The sequence below is a fragment of the Alternaria arbusti genome (assembly GCF_024043155.1).
Source record: "Alternaria arbusti strain BMP 1465 chromosome Unknown scaffold_1, whole genome shotgun sequence".
NCBI classification, from domain to species: Eukaryota; Fungi; Ascomycota; class Dothideomycetes; order Pleosporales; family Pleosporaceae; genus Alternaria; species Alternaria arbusti.
Window position 1 is genome coordinate 867,780 of NW_026249941.1, and position 11,605 is coordinate 879,384.

An 11,605-nucleotide genomic window follows, 5' to 3' on the forward strand; every position below is an offset into this window, starting at 1 on the left:
GGAAGGTGTGGAAGTTGTGAATCAACAAACATCTCTCATCACATCTTTCTTCACATCTTGAGTACTTCACTGCTGCAGAGTTGAGACATGGCGGACAACAACAACCCCTCAGGGTACACTCCTCCTGCTCCTGATGCCGTTTCCGCTTCCGATACACCAGCGCCAGCATCTCCCACCATGGACCTGCCTGGATATGTACCGCCTGTATATGAAGTATGTGGAATTTTGCTATGTTTTTTGCTGCAGATCAGCTAACTAGCTCAGATATCCAAGCAGTGCCAGGAAGAAGCAGAAGGGACCATGTACCCAGACCAGCCGGACAATCCGAACAACGAGCACAAATGGCTGTACTGCGAGAACCACAGCGGGGACACTCTTGGGTATTTTGGATGCGTCTGTGACAAGACACAAGAGTTTGGCCGCAACCAGTACTTCTCCGCCGATTGCATATTGAGGGAATTGGTCGGTGACGACAAAAGAAGGCGTGCGTACCGTGCCCGCGCCCCAAGTAAGGGAATTAGGAAATGAGTGAGAGAGCTAACCCACAATTGGCTAGTATTTCTCAAGCAGTACTCTTCAGGCTGTATTGGTAAGACCTTGATCGATCTCACTGGAGCCTGGGCTCAGTACAATCCGCATATCCCAGTCTCCACTTCTACCACTGCGCAGCCCACCACCACCACGAGCTCTCAACCTAGTACGTCTACTCAACCGGGTACACTGACTCAGGCTACAAGCGCGACCACTTCCGCGGCGTCACGGAAGACTACTACGACGCGACTCACCACCACGATCACCAATTCGACAGCTACAGTCATGCCAACTCCGACGGGTCCGGCCGATGGGCAGATACCAATCTGCGGAGTATGCGCCACCGTTTGCACTCTTCGACACAATTGCTAATATATACTAGATCCCACAGAAATGCATGACGACAAAGCCACAGGGCGAGGCGTTATGTGTCATGGGCGATTTAGACTGCATCTGCAAGGCCAGCAACTCGCTTGAACACAATACTGAGTTCAACCAGCAGTGCGTTCTCGACGCTTGCTACGGTGACATTGGCAGGGAAGGTAAGTCGTGTTATGTGAAGTTCAAATCGAAGTCGTTCACCACTAACTTCGCTACAGAGTTCCTGGATAGTCTCTTCTACCACTGTAAGAAGGTGGACAAAGAGCTCGTCGATATACCGAAACGATGGGAGCCCTATCTTCCAGTCACCTTCCCTTCCGCACCCGACTCGACCGCTAGTGACCCCAAGAATGCTGCGCCTGCTCCACCCGGTGTCAAGCTCAACGTCCAATCCATTGTGGGAATCGTCATCGGCGCCCTTCTCGTCCTTGGTATTGTCTTCGTATTGCTGTGGCTCTGGTGGAAGAAAAAGAGGGAGGCCAAGAAGCTGCGCGTCGAAAACGCTCAGATGCTAGATGCTATGAACCCTGACGGCTTCAGCAACAGGATCATCACCCTGAGAGGCCACTCATCAATCCAGGACTTCGCAGATCTCCGGGGAACCGGCAGTGCAGGCTCGGACGCCGCAGCATCAAGGCACGGTACTGCATCTACCTACAACGACGCGACACTCGTTGGTTCGCCGCGGAGCACGACTGCCTTCCCCCTCAGCCCTACAACTCCTAAGAGCCCAATTCCTGAGTACGGTACAGCCGACGAAGACTGCGCCATGTCGACGTTCGTCAGGTACCCTGGTCATAAGCCATACAATGACGGCCAGTTCGAGCTACCCAACAACCAGCTTCGCGGCAGTCAAGTCATGCAGGGCCAGTGCAATACGCAAGATGACTCGGCGAGTGAGTACAGTGCACGCCGGCCTAGCTACGGCGATGACTCCATCGACATTCGGCAAGACAGGGAATCGCGGGCACAGTTTGAACGAATGCAGCGGGATGAGTGGGAGAGAAATGGGGATCTGGAGCCACGCCACAACCGGGGAGGTGCATTTTGAGATTGCGTGTTTTGGTTTTATTGACATCTCCCCGTTCCCACCGGTGAACTGCTTCGGAATATATCCTTGCGACTCGTGTAGCAGTTCCTGCGGACGCCCGTTGGGCGACGAGCTAGGTTGAGGCTTATCTCCGTTGACTAAGTCGTACGGAACTAGGTGGTGCATGCGAACTGGTAGTACGAAACAATCTCAAGTGCGGCTTTTATGTGGCTACCCGTTTACGAAGTCTCGTCGAGTGTGTGTTTGCCGTTGGTTCGTAAGAGGTGAGGCAAGAGATGTGCTATGATTGGGCAGCAGGGTGAGTGAGAGGTGAGAGAGCAAACGCGGGCGACTGCACTTAAAAGCGAGTAAGGCTGAATCTCTTCTGCTCTCGATGGGCTTCTTCTTCTTCTAATCGATCGAACCACCAACGTTCACGTTCGACATGATACTTTACGTGCTATTCTTGCTGATCAGCATCGTCGCTGCTCAAGCGCGTGATCCATCATGTGTGCCTCCGAAGCCACCGTTACCGCTTCCTGACTGTACAGTAAGTATTTTTTGCGAACGCGCAGTCATTTCGGTAGGGCCTATTACTTACCTCAATACTAGCGACAATGTCTCGTCGGGCAGTACAAGGTCCTCGATGGCACTTGCGCTGATGACCTCGGAGGCATTTGTCACCTTTCTAACACTGTTCATATACACTTCCAAGTATACGGCCCATGTCTTTTAAGTGCATGTCCGAGTTTGCAAGACAGACAAGGTGAGCCTTCATTCTGCGCCAGACCTATGCCTCAACGATTACTGAACTTAGGTCATAGATTACGTCGCTATATTCTCCGCCGCCTGCAAGGACAATACGGAGGACTTTTTGCGTCTTTATGACGATGAGTTTACCTATGAGGATTTGCTCAAGGACACAACACCGAGTAGTACTGCGGCAATCACTGTCACTATACTCTCATCTACCACTGATCAACGCACGTCAACGAACTCTGACGGAGATGCGTCTAGCACGGTACCAACAGTCTCGATCGCTACTTCTACAGACACAGAACAGTCTGCAGAAGCATCATCCCAGCCACCACCGTCAGCGACTTCAATACCACCGAGCTCTACAGAAAAAGGAGAAACGACTTCAGTTGGGCCGGCGCCGCTCCCGAACGACACTCGCCTCGCACAATCTACGTCAAAGGGACAGAATGGCGTGACTGTTCACTCACATGTCACTGTCACTGCGATCTCCAACGGCGCACCTAAATCTACTACCACTGCCGCTGCTGCGCCTACACTCAGTACCACCGCTATCGCTGGCACAGCAGCAGGCGGTACCGTGGGTATTGCGCTCATCATCGGCCTCATATTCCTCTTTATGCGTCGTCGCAAACGCCAATCTTCACTCGCGTCTCCAGCAGATATATGGGAGCCCTCTCGCAACACCAGCCCGAAGCCTAAACTACCAAACATCCAGCATGATTCGAGCTTCGGTCGATACTCGGAGATGGGAGCCGGTGTACCGGTACGTCAACGCTCGAGAGCCGAATTACACAGCGAGGATATACCAGTGCCACGTCCCCAAACAGGTTACTTCAGACCTCCGGAGATGCATGGTGGAAGCAGCGAAAACGCGCGATACTACCAATCCACTCAGCGACCAGACCCACATCATCATGGTAGCAATATAGACTCTCGATATCCTGAGATGAGCTCGCACGCGGTAACGAGCCTATCATCACCCACCTCGCCCATCTCTCAGACCCCAACAATGCAAGGCTGGCATGCAAACTCGCCTTCCGGCGGACCTACTATCAGGACAAGCAGCACCGATCTCCGCAGTGAGGGGGTGAGAAGTCCAGTGAGTGAGCTTGGCACGAATGCACCTCTACGCTCCACACGCTCGGCTGAACTACATGGTGCGGGGCCCATGAGTCCGATGAGTGAGCTTGGTACTGATAGCTTTCACGGTGTTGTTCATGAAGCGGCTGAACTGCACAACGAGCCTCTACTTCCGCCGCAGCTTGATCCAAGAAGTCAAGGAAACGTACCGGATGGCGTCGCGGAGATGGAGGATTCGGATATGCATAGAGGACATCGACCTGGGGTATCTACGAACTTCTGATTTTGCGCTACCAGAGGTGAACTGGAAGTAGTAATACAGTCAATGTACGATTAAAGGTAATTAGTAATGAAGAGCGATATTGTATGGCAAGTTTAAAGCCACAGAATTTAATCCGCCGTTAGGCTTGAAGTTCGCGATGAATGTTCATTTGAGTTCTCGTCACACCCTCCAATTCAAAAGCATGTATAGACAAGGATACGTCCAGTAAGCATCTCGACTGCAGTGTCTGTAAGGGTCCGTTTCACCGGCGCTATGTACGAACATGCATCGCGGTTGCGGTGCCACGTTCGCGTAACATTTCGTGAAGTGACATCCGCCTTATTGGATCGTGGAACAATGTTGTCGCAAGGCAGAATCGTTACAGCTCAGGACAAGAAGGACGCAACGAGGCCCGACATAGGATCGAGAAACGCCGTTGGATAACCATCTTACTCTGAAAGATATTGAGTGTCGCTCTACTCAACGAGCTACAGCTCCTTTTCATCCTTCTTCACCAGGACTAAGGTCACACCACCTTCTTCCCACGATATCTGAGCCTTCTACCAACCTTCCATGCAGGTTTCCGTTAGTGTAAGTATTGACGGGTCGGCCGTTCAGCCCTATCGGGCATTTTCTCAACTCGTTGGGAGATTAGCAAGCGCTGAGGCCGGCCTCTTTGTGGCTATGGACCTGTTTGGAAGGATAGCCGCATGTTATTCCAAAAGATCATTGCTTCTCGCGAGAAGTTGTGTAAACAGCGCGTTTGAATAACCGAGTTCAATAGGTTGTGTACGTTGAGACAGAATATTGAGGAGACCTTTGACCATGTCAAAGTGGAAGTCGTGAGAGGATACCGTGCGCAGAAGCCTTTGAGTCCACGGATAAAAGCACGCTGTAGCTCTATGCGTACTGACAGCTCGACCTCACACACCTTAGAGGTGATCTAGCATTGAAGAAGCTACACGTCAGACTGGCATTAGATCAAGGCATTCACAGGTACGAATTCCATCATTGTCAGTCTATAGCCATGACGACTAACATCAGATATCACAGCAATCTATCCCAAGCAAAAGCCACCATGGCAACTACAACGTTCGCTACCTCTGTTATCGCAACCTCCACTGCACCAGCAGAAAGCGCCACTTCCACCAACCCCAACGAGTATGTCTACTTCGGCGTTCACGGCAAAGCCATCATGATCGGCCTCGCAGCCACAGTTGCGCTTCTCTTCTTCATCCTCGTCTGCATGGCGTGCTGCTGGCCTAAAGAGAAGAAAAGGAACGACCAAGGAGGATATGTGACGACAACTTATTGGAATGGAGCTGGAAAGAAGGGGAGGTGCTGTTAGATCGGATGATGAATGAATGGGATTTGAGGTCGAGCGATCGCGCGGTTGGTGGGGAGGGTAACATCTGGATGCGGTGATATTCGAGATAAATTGAGGTGTCAATACTATACGCTGCGATACAAATAATGCAGCTTGCTGAACTGAAGTGACAACTAAGCGACATCTTGAAGAAATAGGGAGGTTAATGCCCGTCAGCCCACCAGGCCTCCACCAACACCCCATCGGTAAACATAGGATCATAAGACGCGTGCAAGCAGCGCGATCATGCCGCTTGGAAGACTTACTCCTCACCCCTCTTTCTATCTTAACGAACTTTTTCCTGCATCCTGGCTGAACAAGATGGCTGGCAACCTTACATTCAGTGCACCTTCTAGGCAACCCAAATGTCACAACAGTCCCCTTACTATCCTCAGCGACACCGTTCACAACGTCCTGCAGCGAGCGGGTTGGGTCGGTCGGCAGCGAATTCTTCAAGACCATCTGTACGGCACTGATGATGGTGTACGCCGCATCGTTACTAGCTGTGTGACCATCGCGAAACTCCACGCCGAAGTGTTGGATCAAAATTGGAAGTCCGATTTGCTGGCCCTTTCCACGAATACCCTGCTCATTCGCGATCTTCTGGGTATCGATGATAGCGACGACGTTGCTGTCGAATTTGGGGTCGATACCAAGGTCTTGTTGCAGCATCTGCAGGTCGTTCTTGACTGAGTGGCCGAGAAATATGACTGGGCACTTAGGACCATCCTCGTTGTCATCATCAATAGGCCACGCGAGTGTTTCGACCAGGAACTCTTTTGCGTCTTCCTTCGTGGCAAAGCGCGTTGAGCCGAAGTGATTTCTCTCGGGGTTTCCTCGGACGAACCTCCAGTTGATAAGGTGTGCGTTCTCGCGTACACGAATGTGATAGTAGTAGATATTCCGCAAGATATTTTCCCCATGTATACCGGGACTTCTGAGAACTGGCGCCATTTCTTTCCGCGAAAACGTATTGAGCCCATATTCTGTCAGCACTCGTGGCTCTATCTCGTGCATTTCGCAATCCATGGTGACAACGATGGTATGCGCCGCTAGTGGTGGTGCGCCAGGTATCTCCATACCAAGGCCATACTGCTATATCTGGGTATGGCTTTTGCCCAGGAAGAAGCGTCGGACCTCTTCCATGGGCGTTTCAATAACATGCGACACGGTAGCTGTGTTGGTGCCATAGAGTTCCTCGAGAGAATCAACGGAGTTGATTGAAGCGCTTGAAGACATGGTAGGCGATGAATGTATGTATGCTGCTACCAGATGTTGGGTTTCTGGTCGGGAAGTTTTGTATCGTGAATGCTGTGATCTCGTTGAAGCGATTAGAATCGCTAATGAAGAAGATTTTTACGGGGTTTGAATAAAGTCGTGTGCCTTCATAGACCCGTGATTATTGTTAATGAGGTGCGATTGAGCACGGTGGCCCCATATGTGGTACCAGGGTTCGCGGCGTCGCTACCTGTAACCTATCTCCAGAGATGCCAGTAGAAGCTCGAATGTTACCACGCTAATGGCGACCGCATCATGAGTAGAGCGTATGATAATGCTGCATTGCCGAATTATATGTACCAGCTTGGTCAGCCCTGCATACTGGAGGAATAGCATACGCGGGCATGGCGAAATCATGCATTGTACTGTCTGATACCTCATTGGAGTGCTTACCCTTCTTCGCCGAGTTAGTGTTCTGCATTGGTAAGAGTGAGAAATCGAGTAATGTAACAACGTCATCATGCGATCTGAAACTCCGCATGTAGGCGCACTCGTTGCTCTACTCAGACGCACATGGTCGATAATCGCATGTTGCGATAGTACCAGAAGTGGAATTCAGCGACATTACTTGACTCTGGATGGTGGCTTGATTCCAGGAGAGTTACAATTACCTAGGTCATGACTGGAGCTACAGTCGGGCCCTCTTTTCCTACCCAAGTTCGTCGAGTTTGCGATGCTAGCGCTTTCAAACAAGTAACTCAAATAGCAGCTTCGTAACGTACTTCTTTGCACCTCACCTTGAACCCATAGAAGCGGCCGAGTTCATAAAGTTGTTCAAATTTGATGCCACAGATATTTTATGGAGGAACCTCGAAATGTACTTGCCAAAATGTGATGTCTCGACCCGAAAGAAGCACTATGCGCTGCATCGCGAAGTCTAACATCGAGCGAATCTTCTCGTACCCTTTGGCCTTCAGCCGATCAGATGTGAGTGACTTAGAAGCCCATGAGTATGGCGCATTGCTAGACATATCGAGGCCGCCTTGTATTTCGAGCTGCTCAAGCGTAACACGCCCGAGCCGATGCATGTCTTTCATTGCCACAAATATGTCTCTCCATGCTGCTATGTTCGTACCTGTGACTGTGACATGCGAAAAGCTCACATCTTCCAGTGTCGAGCGATGACGGAGAAGCATCCGGAGCAAATTGCGCCCGTGACTACGAGATCGAAAGAGATGTAGCGTCCGAAGACTGGTCCAGGAAGACTGCACAAAGACAGTCCGCAACATCCGGTACTCAAAGTCACAGCTGCGTCCATAGAAGTGCTCGACGGCAGTAGCATAGATCATCATCTCCGATATCCATGTTAGCAAGGCAGGAACCTTGCTGCCATCGATATCGCTCATTGCGCAATCGAAGGTTAGATTTCGTATCCGCAGAGCTATGGCTCTCCAGCTTTGATGACCAGGATCATAAATCCTGCCGTTCGATGGAAGGTTCGCCGCAGTGATTGTCAGGTCAACTGTAAGCTTGTCCAAGTCAACCGTGCTCAGTATTCTCGAGAGATTCTCCAGCATGATGACCTCGGCGTAATACTCCATGAAGAGAAGGCCATCGAGGCTAAAGTCCAATAGAGTTTTCGAACCAGATGGGGCCAAATCGGTGGTCACTTCGATGGCGTGTGCTCCGACTGCGCGATAGAGCGACATGGTACCTCTACTCCGTAGTATGGGCTTGGCGAATCGTTCTTCGTAATATACCCCTATAGGACGGGGATTGATCTTGATACTCTTCAAGTTCGTAAGCTTTCCGATGGCATCTCGAACGTACTTGGCTGCTGTGCTAAAGCGGTTCTGATGCTCGACCAGTCTCTTCAGCGTGCCTTCGTACTTTTGAAGCCAGTGGGTATAGCCACCTCGGACATTCCAACGAACCACTAATGCTGATCCTGAACCTCTTCCAGTAAGGCCTTTCCATAGCGGCTCCGGAAGCTTGACCATGGGCCATACTGGTCGGGCAGAATCCACGTATATGTAGCTTTGAGGATGTGGACATCCCATAGACGGCTCTTCCCATGGCTCTTTGATATATCGAAGGTCCGCATCCAGATTCGTGTTTAATACCTCTGGGCCGAACTCCAACTCTTCCACATATGTGCACAAATGCTCGTTTTCAGACAGGTCTTTCAGAATCGCCAGACTCCATGGCATCAGGCTGAACTTGGAGGAAGCGAGATGACGCTGTAAGAATGCGTCTTGGGTCTTCGAATGGATGATTCGACTAGTGAGCCGGAGACTAGAAAAGCTTATGGGGTCGAGGATGAAGCTCTCTCCGTCTGCGTACGACGACCGTGAGTGGCAAATCTGCGTCCAGATCTCAGGAGGTAAACCTTCAAATGTAGGTTCTGGTTTTCCGGGGAGTGGCGGCTGCGACATCGCTCGTGCGGAAGGTAGTCGAATGTGTGCCAAGCTGCGAAGTGGTGGTCAAGAAAGGCATTTAGCGACGTATAACATGGAAGTGAGATGGAAAGGTTTGTCCATCTCCCTGGAATCGCTTTCTCACAGGTGGGCAAGCGACTATGACACGCGAAAGACGATCATCGCTCCTAATACCATGGCTTCTATGGCGGTTTCGAGAAGAGACCATGACCAGATGTCAGGAAACCAATGTCTCCTGCAATATGTTGCCAAACAGCTGCGAAATGGGTAGGTAAAACATATGTTTACGTCTCAGAAACTCCACAATGTTGACTGGACCCATTAGTAAAGAAGGTTCTAGAAAATTACCGTAACTGTTGCACCAGAGAGAATCGGTCAACCCAATCGCCTACTTGCAGTGTTAACCAGTGCCGGTATCTATGCAGTGACAACGCCCAGGGTAGCTTGAGGTTGCGTAGCCCATGCACATAGTTGAGTTGCAGATGGATGCTAAACCTCCGCGTATCTGCCCAAGGGAGGCGCACTCGATCAGCCACACGTTGGGCGGCCGTATTGCATCCGGTTTGGCTGTCGAAAGAGAAGGAACCTAATGATATCCGAATGATGTACCTGAAATGCGCAGAAGTGATAACGTGGTGGAGATCGCATCTACCTAGGTAGCTCCCGACGAGGTGCGAGGCATTGGGTGCCCAGGGTGGGGTGGCAAAATCCCGGTCAAAGCTTCTTGGCGTCGCGTCTCCTTCCAATGGTCCCGCGACGCGAAGATGACGCGTCATTCCGCCCTCAGCTTTCTGACCACCTGCGCCCACTTGGGCCCGACAGCAACACCTCGCATCGTCGAGCAGTCCCAGGTCTGGACTTAAACAACACACAATAATGGTTGCTCAACGCAAGAGAGCCTGCTTATTGGGTCACTTTAGACACGGAGGAGATAATTGGCGCATCTGAACAGGTTTTATTGAAAGCATCGAATCACGCTCATCGAATACACACGGCCGTCACGTCCACCAGCGCATAAGCACGCTTCTGCTTCAACCCCCAAACCCGACGTGCTCAAGACCTCCTCGGAGCCGCACTCGTCTTTCCAATCCCGCCGCCACCTACGCCAAAAGTACCCGGCCTCTTGCTTGGCTGGAAGCTCATCTGTCTCGTCTCATTTGTGGCGGGCTGGATGGGCGCCACGGGAACGGGATCCGACAGAGCAGGCGGGAAGGTCTTCGCCGGACATGGCATTGCTGGAGGAGACTTTGAGGGGGCTGTGAAGCCGGCAAACACAAATGGAGAGGCGGCAGGGGCGACATGCTGAGTCGCACAGGAGGTATTCCGTGCGTTCTGCATGATAACAGGAGGGGCACTGAAGGTGTTGTAGCCGGCGGGGGGTTCCGAAGAGGCAGTGGCCACGATGGCTGGAGTGGAAGCGACGACGACACTGGGGCCAGCCTCGACAATCCTGTTGCCAATGACGCGCAGCCCAGACAGCGGATACCGAATGCCACGAAGGCGCAAGCCACCTAGACAATGATTAGTAAATGGTCTTCAAATCAGTAAAGGATATGTTAGGAAAACATACCTTGTGGAAGGAGAGGACAGGGGAGGCCATCACAGACCGCCATGGCGTATTCCAAGTAAGTCTGGAACTGGGTTCCGTCGATACCGAGCTCCGCAAGGTCAATGCCAGCATTGCCCGCAAGAGCCCCAAGGAACAACACCACGACGGTCATCTAAAGATCCCCCGCCTCCACCATCCGGCGGATATACTCCTTGAGGGCGTTGAATATGGCGACCTGGAGAGCGAAGAACATGACTGCGACCAGCGCAAAGAAGAGGAAAGTGGACGACATGTCAGTTTGTTTTGAGGGTTTGTATGTCGTTATGAGGAAAGTGTGAGATGGACGAGCAAGTTAAGAGCAGGAAGTTGACTTTACATGCTGGCTGAGGACTGCAAAATGTGCTACTGAGTGCTGTACGTTGCGACAATACGACAGTCTCTATTGTCTGTAGGGGTTGAAGAGCGCAATACCCTCACTAACACCGCGACCACAAGGACTACAATAGCTTCCATCAATCTGACCGTGTCTAGTCGAAGTGACTGCAGATATCTCACAACAGTAATAGCCAAAACCTGGCTCTGCAATAAGTCCATGACGATAGACACGATCACATACAGGTTTCACCTTCACCTCGCGAACAGCCAACGTCAGCCGCAACACTACGTTTTGGCTTACTCTTGGCTATCGTACATCTTCTCGTAGGTACCTCGCATAGATTCCTCCGCTCAGCCACCGCATGAGCTCTCGCATGACAGCGTTGCTCTGAGACTCGGCTTTGATGACATAATCAGATCATGACGCTATACCCAGTTGGGTTAGATAGATGATCACACCAAATCCGCCTACGATGCAGAGCAGCTAGTTCGATGTTGATACATGAATCTTTACCAGCTCTTTCAGGTGGATATGGTCGCTTTATTGACCGTTGCATGCGTAAGCATGTGGTTGTGTGATCCAGTCTTGAGCAAGCGTGGTGGGCGTCAGAGCGGG

General features: G+C 51.4%; 5 protein-coding genes across 5 annotated transcripts; 2 read left to right on the forward strand and 3 right to left on the reverse strand.

Moving 5' to 3' along the window:
* Positions 1 to 177: 177 nt before the first annotated feature.
* J4E86_000313 (uncharacterized protein) lies at positions 178 to 528 on the forward strand (the record flags this gene model as incomplete). Its single annotated transcript, XM_051440888.1, has 2 exons — positions 178 to 213; positions 265 to 528. 2 exons carry the CDS (start codon positions 178 to 180, stop codon positions 526 to 528), a joined length of 300 nt encoding a protein of 99 aa, XP_051307059.1.
* Positions 529 to 964: 436 nt separating this feature from the next.
* Positions 965 to 3,630, forward strand: J4E86_000314 (uncharacterized protein; the record flags this gene model as incomplete). Its single annotated transcript, XM_051440889.1, has 4 exons — positions 965 to 1,073; positions 1,131 to 1,952; positions 2,767 to 3,464; positions 3,529 to 3,630. The coding sequence occupies 4 exons, from the start codon at positions 965 to 967 to the stop codon at positions 3,628 to 3,630; spliced, it is 1,731 nt and encodes a 576-aa protein (XP_051307060.1).
* Positions 3,631 to 5,100: 1,470 nt separating this feature from the next.
* Positions 5,101 to 6,438, reverse strand: J4E86_000315 (uncharacterized protein; the record flags this gene model as incomplete). Its single annotated transcript, XM_051440890.1, has 2 exons — positions 5,101 to 5,305; positions 5,771 to 6,438. The coding sequence occupies 2 exons, from the start codon at positions 6,436 to 6,438 to the stop codon at positions 5,101 to 5,103; spliced, it is 873 nt and encodes a 290-aa protein (XP_051307061.1).
* Positions 6,439 to 7,929: 1,491 nt separating this feature from the next.
* On the reverse strand, positions 7,930 to 9,062 carry J4E86_000316 (uncharacterized protein; the record flags this gene model as incomplete). Its single annotated transcript, XM_051440891.1, has 2 exons — positions 7,930 to 7,935; positions 8,010 to 9,062. The coding sequence occupies 2 exons, from the start codon at positions 9,060 to 9,062 to the stop codon at positions 7,930 to 7,932; spliced, it is 1,059 nt and encodes a 352-aa protein (XP_051307062.1).
* A 1,056-nt stretch (positions 9,063 to 10,118) lies between these two features.
* On the reverse strand, positions 10,119 to 10,678 carry J4E86_000317 (uncharacterized protein; the record flags this gene model as incomplete). Its single annotated transcript, XM_051440892.1, has 2 exons — positions 10,119 to 10,576; positions 10,636 to 10,678. 2 exons carry the CDS (start codon positions 10,676 to 10,678, stop codon positions 10,119 to 10,121), a joined length of 501 nt encoding a protein of 166 aa, XP_051307063.1.
* Between the last annotated feature and the right edge of the window lie 927 nt (positions 10,679 to 11,605).